This window comes from Haliotis rufescens, unplaced genomic scaffold, assembly GCF_023055435.1.
Source record: "Haliotis rufescens isolate VD_foot unplaced genomic scaffold, xgHalRufe1.0.p SCAF_5, whole genome shotgun sequence".
NCBI lineage: Eukaryota > Metazoa > Mollusca > Gastropoda > Lepetellida > Haliotidae > Haliotis > Haliotis rufescens.
The window spans coordinates 48,025,325-48,039,474 of record NW_025964223.1 but is presented as its reverse complement, the minus strand read 5'-3'; the positions used below and the strand labels follow the sequence as shown (position 1 = coordinate 48,039,474).

The window sequence follows — 14,150 nt, the reverse complement described above, 5'->3', positions numbered from 1 at the left end:
ACTGTTGAATTTTATAAAACAATTAACAAGCTGACATACTTTTATCTCAAACATTATGATAGTAATATGTAAAATGATCAGATGAGTTGAAACAAATTTTTCCTTCTGTGATGACCACTTGGTTAGTAAAATGTAAAATCAAAAGGCTAAACCTAAATAACCAATCAGTATGAATAAACAAAAGTCACATGATAAACAACTTTAACACCGAATCGAGAATGGGCCAAACCAAATAAATTGCATGATATTACAGCGAGAGCCCACCTACCTTAGGAAGGTTGGCCATGTTGACAGAAAGACGCAACAGTGGATTTAATGGCTGAGGGTGTGGATGTTCTAAAGGACAACACCAATTTAGAAATGAAATAAAGGCCTGAATGGAACTACAAAGCCTGGCCAAATTTAGCTATGTGGCGACTTGTGTCGCCAAACATAAAGGTCCAAAGGACGGAAAAGTTGCTACCTGACCAAAACTGTGGGTCTAAATGGGAGTGAACGCTGCTAGGCCCACCTATGTGGCAAATTGTGTTTCCAAATTTAATTCTTTAATTCCTGAGTGAAAAGCCGGGAAAGACTGGATTCCAACTGGTAAGAAGGTAACCCAGTCTGTGTTCCCACTGGAAAGCAGGTAACTGGAAACCCTAAATTATTAGTATATGTGTTAATATGAATTATGATGATATAGGAGGTAGCCCAGAAGAACAGCACCACTGCATGACATGTTTTGTTCACATTGATAAGATATGTACAATATTCTAGAGAGATAGATATGTACAATTTGATGTGTCTGGTAACTATGTTGGACAATAAAAGGTGATGTACAATGGAAATGAGATGGATGAAGGCAAACTGTGTGGTTGGGTGGGAAAGCGATAGTGCGATATCGATATGAGATGCGATGGAAGGCTGTCGCAAAAGTGATGAGTAGAGATAGTGACCTAAATCAAGAAGCAATGATGACGTCACAACGAGATGATTATGTAGCTTCTGAGGAAATGTGCATGCAATTACGCAAAGGATATAGGTGAAATTGTAAACATAAGAATGATATCTGCACATAGTATGACTTTCACGAAGCTAGAGCAAAGATATATTTCAAATACGATAATGTACCACAAAACTGATAATGTTAAATCAGTTTCCAAGGTTAAAATGACATTGAAATGACGTCAAATATTAGAGTTGAAACAATGATGAACTTTGGTGGGGTATAATCATTGGATATTGATTTAATATTGGTTGCATTGATACAGACGGTCTCCTCCCATTAGTAAGACAGCCCAGTTGTGAGACACCTTAAAACAACAATGTCATACCTCGTTGCACATGTCCGGTTTAAAATATTGCTTACCGGACATTTAAATTTTTCTGTCCGGACATTTTAAAAAACAAATGGGGTCCAAATAATTGATGAGCATATTGTATCCCTTCAGCGAATACAGGTGAATAAACAGGTATAACAAACTTGGTCAATAAAAGTATGAAATTTGATGTAAAACATCACTAGACATGATGATTTACCATTTACAATGTATTTCCTGCTCTCGAAGGCATTGTTTTATATGCAGAGATTAAGATTACCGTGTGTATTTTCTTGTAAACTAAGCCGGAAATAGCAATCAGCTGTGCACACGTTTCCTCCCAATCTACCGGTGATTCAGTTAAAATGTACCCAATGATACAAATGATTTTCAAATATTGAAAGGCAAATGTTGAAGCAGTGCTGATACAATGTCTGAGAACATAGCAACCTCAGATCAACCAAATTTAAACTTTGAAGCAATGTCATGTGCCTGTTTGGAAGTATCGGTAATACATTTTATACATACTGATATGTAAATTCCGTTTCGATTTTTAGTATAATTTACTTAAATACAAAATACTCCTTGTTTAAAGATGTATGTGAATATATAACAATTAACTGTACCTAAGAAATGGCGGATGTATTGATTGTTTACATGTTTAATGATGCAAGGGAAATCTACATTGTTGGTTGGTAAAGGTAGCCTTCACACTGTTGCAGTATTTCTGCAATGATGTTTTGAAATATCTTAATATTATTTTAAATGGTTTCTAACTATTTGCAATTGGTAAAAGATCCCCAATAGTAACCCAGAGATAGTTCCTTATGCAGTCTGGAGCTGGTTGTAGAACTTGTCCTTTGCCTCCTGCAGAGCAGAGGGTAGGGGCATACATGCTGATGAGGTTGACCAGAGTCGGAGGGTCGGAAGTCTCTCTGTTCCATTCTCATGAGACTGAGCAGTGCTCATTCTGAGAGGTTTTGCTGTCAAGAACTCACTGCTGTTCACTGTTCAGTCTCTCTGTTCCATTCTCATGAGACTGAGCAGTGCTCATTCTGAGCAGTGAGTTCTTGACAGCAAAACCTCTCACACATTCTCTTTTGGAAGGCCAGTTCAATCCTTTGGTATCTGCTATGTTGTTGCATGAGAACAAGAAACAGCTTTCCAATTAACTTTGGAGACAGCAGCTAGTCCCGAAACTTCATGCTTTCAATTTTGCAGGTCTCTAACAACATCACATGCTGCATGGGTTACAGGTACACGTAAATGATTATGTGCATATTCCTTTTATCCTGTATGGTTCTCGGTAGGAAGTGACAACATAGATGGCTTGTGGTATATACATAAGTTTTTACTATATACAGGTGGATATATACACAAGTGGTGCAATGTGCCAGGTCAACACATAGCGGTAGTGGTTGTTGTGTTAATTGGTGCCTTGGAGCATGTAAAAGCTAGCTTTGAAGAGGGTGAGGCCTTCTTATATTTCATCTCTGGGCCAAGGCTTATTTATCTAATGTAAACTGGATAAGTCATAAATATAAACAACAGTCATAATGAGAAGTGACATAGTTGCACAGCATGGCTGACAGTCAGTGAACAAGACAATGGGATTAGCATTTTGTAAGTGATACTCAATATGTACATCTCTTAATTTGCCTTTGGAATTAAATGTTCATTCAGACAAAGGTTGTCATAATGTGGTCACTATGACATCTCACACATGCAGAAGATTGGAGTTTATAAACCCTCCGAACCTTACCAGAATTTAGTCTCTGGGACAGTAAGGACACAGACAATACATGATTCATGCTCTCAGCAAAGGCCTGGTTCCATCAGATCGACACCTCTGCCCTCTTTGTGTGCTCCAATTCTTCCTAGCAGCTACACAACCATAAAAGCGACACAAAAGATGAATTTTCATTTCATGTAAGAGAGCCCCTGATAAAGATATTACCAAGGCAACAGTCGCTGGATGGCTTAAGACCTCAGGAGGTTATCGACACATGAAATTGATAACTCCAATTTTCGGAACTTATACTCCTTATGAGATCAGAGCTGTCTACCAGCCTTACATCTTGGAATACCGTATTTGTGGAACAATTGGTCACTGGTTGGAGGTCCCATAACACGTTCACTAGCTTTATATTACAAGACATTCAACCAGGTTTACAAGGGATTTATGGCCTCCGCCCAGTGGTGGCAGCCCAGTCTATCATAACACAGTAGCTTTCCCCTCCTTGTAGAAGAAGATGGGTGGGGGGCATTACTTCCTGTAGCAACAGCCTTGGAATGTAGGCTAAGCTATTCAACTGTATTGTGTATACGGTGGAGAGCAGGTAATACGTTAATGGCTAGTATTACACTCATAATTCAAGGATGATGTCAAGGTCACTGAAATAGAAGTCATCAGTATATACAAATAACAATTTACAAGTGTGGTAGATAATATACATTATCTTAAATATTGTGCAAGAAATAGTTTCTTCTTTCATAAGCATGAATAATACCCAAAAGACATAGCGATTTTTTGTGTTCTGTATCGTTTTTGTCAATTATCTTTTTGAATGTATACATATTTATCTTAGTGATATATGTCTTTGGCAAATATTTAATTAGAATAGCATGAAAACAAGAACATACAAATAAAAATTCATATTCATCTCTATACCTTAATCACAGAAAGAAGAGTTTCTCAACTAGTTATGGATAGTTGACAGTGAAGAGGACTTCTGTTGAAAATCTAAAGATTTTAATAATGTGATGACAGCCATAATACAGGATTTCTGTGAATGATTAACAATGATAACTATTGTTTGCTGTTTGAATCAGAGAAAAAATTTCAACCACGCCCAAGTCATAAGGTAGAATTCTTGAAGCTAGTGCTGATTTCAAATTGCATACATGTAAGATATCTAATACACACGTTAGTTGAGAGTGGTAGGGTACTTTAATGTATTTCTTATGAATGAATTGTTGTATTTAGATAAATACAAGAGAAGTGATCCAGCAAATCTAACCAACAAGCCCGCTAGAGAGACCTGGGAAGACCAGTTTGCCAAGACATTTATCAATCAATCAGTGCAGGTACAATTATCACAAATCTTACAAATAACTTGAAGAAGTAAAGCTTGTTCTATGAACTATTTTCAGAATAACCAATGTGCTATGAAGAATTATGGATTATCTGTCCCGAGTTAATGAATGGTGTTTATCCCAAGCCTTTGAGCCTTTAGCATTAAGCATTCCTGAAACGTGCATATGCAAATATCGAAAAGTTATTACACACAATCATTCCCTCCTTACTTATGATTACATTGGATTGTGTATGAGCTTTTGAAAAGGGTTTGGTACTCATTGATGCAGCCTTTCTTATACATATAGGAAAAGGCAATTAGAATAATTTGATTCTGTTTTCAGAATTTGGAAGGCTGTCTTGGAATATGCAACGACAGAATTCGAAAGGACAAAAGGATAGGTAATATCAACAGATTATTTCACACTTTTTCTTCTCATTTTTAGGTCATCTGACTGAAAGTAAAGTGAGCTTATGTTATTCATTGGTTGCACACGCATGAATGCACACACACACACACACACACACACACACACACACACACACACACACACACACACACACACACACAATTTACATGAATAGTTGATGGAGTTTATTGGTTGTTTTACAGTGAATTTGAAATTAAATGTCCCAAGCACTGGAGAGGAAAGTCCCTGATCACAACTGATGTATGTCTTGGATGGCTTTAGTAGTCTGCTGAGAAAACTGACAGTATTGACGTCAATTGATAAAGAAATTGTTATCCATATTATTCCTTGTCAATTGTTGATCCAAATACTAAATGCCTACAAGGACACTCAACGTATGTTGGGTATTTTAAGTTTTGACCTTGATTTGGAACCACACTGAAAGCTGAAACAAGATTCTTATGGAAATTACTCAGACAGTTTGTTTCAAAATGCAATGAAATTTGGCATGTGTTTAGTTAGAAGTTGAGCTCAAAGGGGCTGTATTTGAAATGCTATTTTCTATAATATATTTTCTTGCACTGTTAACATCATCCCCTCAGAAGCCACTGGACCTATGAAGCTTCACATGCTTGTTTCCACCAATGATGACACCTAAAATTGATCAAGAGGTTATAATCCGATTTTCAATATGGCCACCATTGCATACACAATGAAAAATATATTTATGGTCATTATTCAACCATGTATTTTCAAAAAGTAATGAAATTTGGTATATCTGTTGAGTAAAATATGTTTATGATGAACATGCTTATGATGAACCGACGGATATAACAAACTGATTGTTTTGGTTCCGGTCATTTGCTGTATAGATGCTGTATATATGCTCATAACAAATTAAAGTAGGGGTCCATTTGAGTTTATTATATCCATAGTTTACTGTAGCTTGTAGTGTTGATCAACAACTAAAGGTTTGAATTTAATTTTCAATATGGCTGCAACTGTTCATTGTTATTCAACTTCAACAACTTTATCTGCATTTAAAATTTTCTTTACTGGAGAGCAATTTTACATCAAACTTTGAAAATATTTATTAACAAATTCAGCCGACCCTAAAAAAATGAAATGTGGAAAAAAATATCTGATACCATTAGTTATTTAATTTTGCTTAATGTAAACTTACAGGACAAGGTTACCTAACACAACACACATGACAATATATTCTGATCTTCTTGAAAATCAAAAACAATAAACAATGTTTTTTAGTATTCTATGCTCTGCTCACCTGATCGAAAGTAAGGTGACTTTATGTTGTGTGTTGTCTGTCCATCTATTGTTAACCGACATCTCCTCTGAAACTACAAAGACTATCGAGCTAAAACTTTGTATGAAATTAATGATCCAAGCCTTTGAATTGCTCTCTTCTGATTCGATTTTAAACATGGCAGCCATTATTTCTTCATAATTCCGGTGAGTTTCTGTGGCTGTATTTTGTCTCCTAACTACGGACCAGGATTTCCACCAACACATCCCTAAGACAAGAATTAAAAAAAGCTCTTTCAGGGATGATTGGTTAATAATGAAAATGTGTTATTTGTCTATATCATGTGAATAGGATATTACTCAGTATGTATGAATACACAGGTTCCAACAAGCTGATGTCTATTCTGTATGAAGTAGACACTTCCACTCCCCAGCAAGTTGACTGTCTCCATGAGTTCCCAGCTGTCTGGAGGTACCAGTCACGTATCACGTTGGAGCATTTCCTGCGAGAGTTCCATCTGAAAGTAGAGAACAACAAGGGCAAGAAATCCAAGATGGAAGTGCTCAGCCTTTTCAGACAAGAGGTAGGGTGCTGTATATGTCAGGAAGATGGCTTTGTATCATTTTTTTTTTTTTTGTCTAATCAAAGATTAATTGAACTTATCAGCTAACACAATATTAACCGATTTATCATTTAATGGTGCAAATTATACTGATTGTAGCTGTAATTATCATCTTCAGCATTTTGCCAGTAATTTATGTATCATTTGACCTACTAGTTATTGAATTGTCTAGCTTATGAGATGGCAGAACTGCAATTACTGGGTTGTCCACAAATGGAATTTAGCTTTTCAGATAAGTGTCAACATACATGTATGGTGATGTACATGGTGCCTTTTACTAAGTGCCAGACAATAGAAGTAGACACGTGTGTTTGAATGGTGGCTAAAATGAAACAAACAAGAAATGGTTATTTGAAGGTGATGTGTTTGATAAAGGTACTCTATGGGTGTTTTGGACCTCAAGTTTGCAGTATTTCGGAGATTGTTTTAAGCCTATTATTAAACATTGTTGTTGGGTCCAATTTTCAAGTTTATTCTTTGTTTTGTCTGGTTATTTATTTAGAAATTTGGATTAAAAAATGCCCTTTTAAATGGAAAGTAGTCATAATCAATTGAAGTTAGCGTAGATTTCAGAACATTACTCAAAACACTTGCACCTAATGCTATTTTCTTTTGTTAGCTTTTTTTCCCCTTAGATTGAGCAAATCCAGGTTCAAAGCTTGAATGATCTGCGTTTCAGCACCCATTCCTGCAGGCATTGCACCACATCCCTAACATTCTCCGTCTACAACAGCTGCTGATGGCAAAATTCAGACGTCGTCTTGATCGCTCTCAAGCAAATAAGATGACCATTGCAGAGATGTTCTCAAGAGAAGGTTGTGTACTATTGTGTTATTATTTTATGATTTGATCTTTTTTCATGAAAAAGATAACAACACTAAACAAACAAACCCTGACTTACTAACAATCATTATGGAGTCAAGTAAATATATTCAAATTCACATGATTATTGTATGACAGGCCATAAGCCCAAATACAATACAGTACAGGATCATTTTACAAATGTATTCACATGTTTCATTTCAGTAGATTTCTGGTCTTGAAGGCATATTTAAAATATAACATAATAGATGTTAAATCTTGATAATTTGAAGTTGCCAAAAGTCGAATAAATTGTTGGACTGACGGTTGAATTACATATATATTTGGTATGTTTGGCTTTCAAATATCTTTCAAGGATGGACATATAAAAGGGAAATGATACAGATCTTCAATATTGTTTAGATTACAATATGTTCATAATCTTTTAGATTTTTAAATTTTGTGGTAGCAAATGTACACAAGGTCGAATCGATTAAATATTTCTCTTCTTCTTGACATATCTTAAAAAGTACTACATGATAATGTGTTAGTCCATTCTTGGCTGTACATATCTTTCAATCTGGTTTGAAGAAGGTTATTAAAATATCTATACATCCAACATTTTGGACAACCCAAGCATAGCCAAGACATGTACTAAACAGGATAAATTTGACATTACTTGCCCTGTTCTGTAGGCCCACTGAATCAAGATTAGATAACATTTCATATGTCTCATGCGAAAGTCTATTTGATGGAATATGAAGTAGTTTTAGCTAGTATTTAGTGCAGTATCTTCCTTTATTGCTCGTCACGTCGAAGACCCGGGTTAGATTCCCGACATGGGTACAATGTGTGAAGCCCATTTCTGGTGTCCCCTGCCCTGATATTGCTGGAATATTGCTAAAAGCGGCGTAAAATCATACTCACTCACTCATGTAATCAAACTTTTTTTAAATATTTTTTTATAGTCTTTAAAAAGAAGTACCTGTTACATGAAATGTGCTTCCACCCAGGGTAGCAGAAAGACCATGACATATACCACAACTTATCAGTACATCTTAGTTGTTTTTTACAGAAAATTTAAAAAGAAGTACCTGTTACATAAAATACATAACATACTTCTCCAGCATTAGAAATTTGCACTAGTCCTGTAGTACTTGCCAAACTGCCCAATAGTTAAGGTATCATAAGGACTAGTAGACATTTGCCTTTTTGAGGGTTTTTGCTATATGTTATCATAATAAGGACTAGTGGATCAAACCTGTTAGTTTCTACCGCTGCTTCTCACTCACACATTCACTCTAGTAATACAAACATACTGCATATATCAAGTATGCATAAACTATTTAAGTTTATACATCATATTGCAGTGTAGGAAAGTACATGGTCTGAAACAGACTTTCAAAGTCTTAAGTACGAAACTAAGATTAAAATGAAAGCTGCTCCTCATTTTCGAAAGGTTGATGATACAGCATCCAAGCACCATTTTTGTTGATTACCTGTCTTGAAAGCAATATCTTTTTCAATGTTGTATCGTGAAAAAGCTTCCTTTTTATAAACGTGAAAAAAAGTTTTTGTATTTTGGTATTTGCATCTTTTAACATAGAATTTTGCAATGAGTAAAAGTAAATCAAACACTTTATCTGTTTTTATGTTCTCTTTAACTCCAAAAAGTATCAATTCTGCAAAAAATGTCATATTATAAACATAAAAGCACTGGTCTATCCACACTGATACTTCATCCCAAAATTGTTTTATTACATCACATTCCCAAAACAAGTGAGTAATTGTTTCCTTTTCATTGTGACAGAAGGAGCACAAATCATTTTGAGCATAATTGAGTATATACAGAAAAGTATTAGTGATGAGAATCCTGTGGGTAATTTAAAATTTGTATTGAAACCATCGCAGTTTGACATCCTGTGTTATATTGACTATTTTAATACAAATATTGTTCCTATTTAAGATTTCAAATTGTAATTCCCACTTTTCCCACCCTTTAATTTTTACTTCTGTAGAAACCAATGAACAATAAATATGCTTTGAACCGGACTTGGAACTACAAATAGTTTTTACCACACAGCACTGGTCCTCCACAGAATCTGTAGAAACGATAACTAAATTTAGAGTTTTAAGGTATTGTTTAATGCTGCTGACAACACCATAAAATTCTAAATAAGATGAACAAATACCATACATTTCATTAAATTCCTCACATGACAGAAACTCCTTATTGGCCTTGACCAAGTCTATAATTTGGGAGACAACCTTCTCAAACCAGTATTTCAAGAAAAATGATTTCCTATTTATTTTATTATTAGGGTTATGAAAAATGAGTTCAGTTAAAAAACTACTGAAAGATTCTGGCTAGATTTTCTTATCAAGCCGTTTAAATGACTGAAAACACCTTTATCAAAACTCATTACTTATCAAAGATAATTTTCTTTCAAAGAAAGTCACACCAAATTCACCAAATTTACACAAATCAGGATATGTAGATTTAAATAGGCGCTTCTCATTTTTCTATCACCTCAGGAAACAAGTCTCCTTATCCATGTGGCTTTAAGAGATGTTACATATGAAAAAATATTCACCACACCTAAGCCCCCTTGCTTAACCAATTGACAAACTTTAATCCTCTTAACTGTGTCTCATTTATCACTCCAAAGAAATATAAAAAGTAAAGCATTTAAATTAACAAGAAATCGTCCGGGGGATCAGGCAGTAATAACAATAGATAATTGAGTTTTGAAACCAACAAGGATTTAATGATTGCCCCCAATTGGTGTAACTATCCATTTCATCCACATTTCATCCACCATCCAATCTGTTTTAGCTCAAATAATTTGTCTTTAAAGTTACAACCTCTCTTGGAGCCAATCCAGATAAACTGAGTTTTGTTATTGTTAATCTTAAGACCAGATATTTTGGCAAAATACTCAAGAGAGTTAATACATGATAAAAAGGAGGACTGACTACCATCAAGTAATAATTCCATATCGTCAGCATACTGACTAAGAAGATACTCACTACCGCCCACCAGGATACCTTTGACGTCTCTATTATAACGTATCATATTGGCTAGTATTTCTGCACAGTATTTAGGCTTGCCCCCCTTACAGACAATAACCCCTTGTTTCTGGGTAACAGAGAGTTAATCACCTGATTTTAAACCACAATTCAATGATCGCAAGTAAAACTGTCCAATATCTTTCCAGAAGAATTCATAAAATTCAGTGGGAAAGCCATCTGAGCCTGGGTTTTTGTTATTTTGTATATTATTCAAAGCTTTTGCCAGTTCATCAAGAGTTAATAAATATCCATCTCTTTCACATCATTTCTATTTAAAAAGGGGAGAGAATCTCTATCCAACAGGGAATTCAAATCACAGTCTTGCACCATGTGTTCTTTGCTACTGTATAACTTTTCATAGAAATTGACTGCTTCAGCAATAATGTCACTTGAATTTAGCAATGTGGTGCCATCGTTTAACTCCAAATGAATCATAGACTTGGTGACAAAATTCCTGTTCTCAAGGTTACAGAAATAACTGCTAACTCTTTCACCATCCATAATCCACTTAGTTCTAGATTTTATGGCAATTCCAGCCATCTTCTGTTTCCTAATTTCCTCTAATTCTGTTCTTTTATCTTCCAAATCATGAAAATTAATGTCACTAGAAGTTTCAAGAACTTCAATCTGTTGAAGTAATCAAACTATTAGTTTGGTAAATATTCGATTCTCATTGGTCAAACAGAGGTAACAAATCAAAATAGAATCCTCTGATTGAAACAGTCGATTTGACAACCACATCACTCCGGAAGATGATATTAATAGAAAAGTACTATCATATGTGTGAGTGAAGTAAAAAAAAAAATGTTCAAGTACATAAAGTGCATATATTTTAATGTCAGTGCCTTTATTCATACTACAGGGTCACAGTATTTACACATAACCCAGACATTGATTTAAAGATAACCTCTGAAATAATTACATGCAGAAAAATGAGTGAAATACAGCCAATAGCTGTCAGATTGGTAGAATTAAACAATTGTATTAAAGCTTAGAATCAATAGGAATTACAATGTCAACATGGTTTGTAATACAGACAATATTGCTGGTTCACGGGTTTTTAATAGGTAATGATAAAACATAAGTTGTGTAATAATAGCTTAAAATAGCCTTAAATAGCTGTATTTTTTAAATAAAAAAACCGGTACAGTGTACCGGCGATGGTCCTGAGTGAAGAATTAATAAACTGTTCATAACTGTTCACAACTACTGCCACTGTCCTGTGATCTCTCTGACCTTAGGTCACCTCTTCACATCACTGCTTGTCGCGCTACAGCATGGATGTGTACCAGCAGAGCTTTGGTTTGGGATATATTTAGACCTTCAGTTTTCGTCGGGTGACGGGTGATGTATTCTTTTCATATTACTCTCAACATGTTGTGCAGTTGTATATGATATATTTAGACGTCTTTTTTCCCGCCACATGCTGTTTGTTCCAGCCATTTTGAATTGTGTTACAATTGTTTGCCTGCCAGAGGTAGTGAATTTGTTTACAATTCTCAGCTATGTATGTATAAATACTACTAGCTTTGACGTTTCATTGAGTTGGGTATATACAAGTTATTGAATACGCTTTCAACTCATTACAATATTTTGCCGATATATTAAATTAAATTCTACGTCAGTATTCCAGTCCCGCTTCATCAAAAAGTCTTCAATTTGCGTAACTTATGCTTGCGCATTGTATTAATTGTCGTGGGATCTGCTAAAGATCCTCATCCATGTTGTCTGGCATGCATGCAAGTTTGTGCACCAGACTCTAAATGTGTTTTTTGCATAAATCTCTCTCCAATGACTTTTACAACTTATAGGCAGGTCACTCACAAACATATTTTGCAGCAATCCAGCCATAAGACTAGGAAGATGTCACAATCGCTGATTAGCGAGGGACATGGTTCCGTCATTACTATGCAACCATTATCTTCGACGGGTATTATCTCGCCCATTACTGTCACTGCTGAAGTGCATGCACCGCCGAAAACCAGAGGATCTTGTGAGTATCATAATTGACCAAAATTTTCAGCCGCCTGAGAAATGTACATCTGCTAGATCTGTTAAGCCTGCACCAGCGTCTCAAAATGCTTTGATGGGGGTAGCACAAACCCAAGCCACGTTCAAGCCAACACTATTGAACATTGTGTCTCAGATGCCTGCGCCATGTGCAGCCCCTGCCAACTACCCAAGCACATCTACAATGACGTCAGTCCCCAGGGCTACAGTGCTATGCAGGCAGCGCATGATCAGCTTAGCGCTGTACCAACTTATCCAGTGCAGCAGATGCACGCACAGGCATCTATGCCATTACAGAACACTAACTGGATGCAAAATGTTTGCAATCCATTTGGCAGCAGTCTATGACGCAATTATATCCTTCTCCCACGCCTATGCCTATGTATCAGACGCCTGCGTCAGTTACATCTATAGCACAGATCTTACCATCTACTCTGGCGCCTAACGTATATAATACATCCATTGTGAGTCATAATACAGCGCATTCATTGTTGAGTAGTACCAAAACACCTGCACATACTTGGACATCGAAGCATGACTCCTATTCACCAGGCAATTCATCTAAGCCCTCGGTCAGAGCTAGTACTGCACATCAGAGTAGAAGTCATTCACCATCTAGACGCACACGTCGACATCATTCTGATTCGTCGGACTATTCTAATGGTGAAGAGGGAGATTCCTCGACTGAATGGAATACTCATCTCGGTTTTATCCAAGAACCTACCTATCCATCCCTCCGACCGCTGGTTCCTCAGATTCCAGTTCAATGGGGATCTCTACCTGTGGGCAGTACTCCCATTTGGCATTTCAGTGGCCCCGTGGCTATTTACACGAGTAATGAAGTCTGTGTTTCTACACACATTTGGTTCGAGTCGTACATAGACTCCTGTGTCATCAACACACGCATACCGGGATTTCTCCAGAAGGCTTCTGTATCAACTGGGATGGATAATCAATGAAGCGAAGTTGGAGTTAACTCATCATATCGACTCCAGTTCATAGGAGGCCTGTTCCAAACAGACCAGGATCTCCTATCAGTTCTGAGGGACAGATGGCACAAGATTTTATGCCTCCTGTCACCTCCTCTTTATCAACCACGCACACTTCACCTATGGCAAGTGTTGTTAGGGTTACTCACCTCAGCCCAGGATCAAACCAGCAGAGGCTGATTACAATTACATCCAATTCAAGAATTCCTGAACCCTTACATCAGGCGTCAGTATCCACTCAAGGCCATCATGCTACCGACTCAAATTAGGCCTTATTTGGTGGACGGTAGAGTCGAATGTCTTAGGAGGAGTCTCTTTATTAGGGTTATCCCAGTACATACACCTGTTCATAGATGCCTCCCTTCAGGGATGGGGTGCACACCTGCAAGGCCAGACAGCCTCAGGGCTATGGTCAGGCGCTCATTCGAAAGTGGCACATAAACAACTTGGAGTTGAAAGCTTTAATTCTGGCCATATCTCATTGGCAAAATCAACTACAGTCAGCCCAACTCGCAATATCCACAGACAACAGCTCTGTGGTGTGGTGTCTGCGCAATCAGGGAACAACGCACTCCCACTCTCTACTTCAACAGACATTCAGATTT

At 36.6% G+C, this 14,150-nt stretch overlaps 1 protein-coding gene across 1 annotated transcript in view; it reads left to right on the top strand.

Moving 5' to 3' along the window:
- The window catches only part of LOC124137117 (E3 ubiquitin-protein ligase rnf213-alpha-like), a 389,816-nt gene that overhangs the window by 357,649 nt on the left and 18,017 nt on the right, over positions 1 to 14,150 (top strand). The window contains exons 82-85 of the mRNA XM_048383821.1: positions 4,288 to 4,388; positions 4,722 to 4,779; positions 6,432 to 6,634; positions 7,353 to 7,488. Coding sequence (XP_048239778.1) covers positions 4,288 to 4,388; positions 4,722 to 4,779; positions 6,432 to 6,634; positions 7,353 to 7,488 — 498 coding nt within the window. The remainder of the gene's footprint in view (positions 1 to 4,287; positions 4,389 to 4,721; positions 4,780 to 6,431; positions 6,635 to 7,352; positions 7,489 to 14,150) is intronic.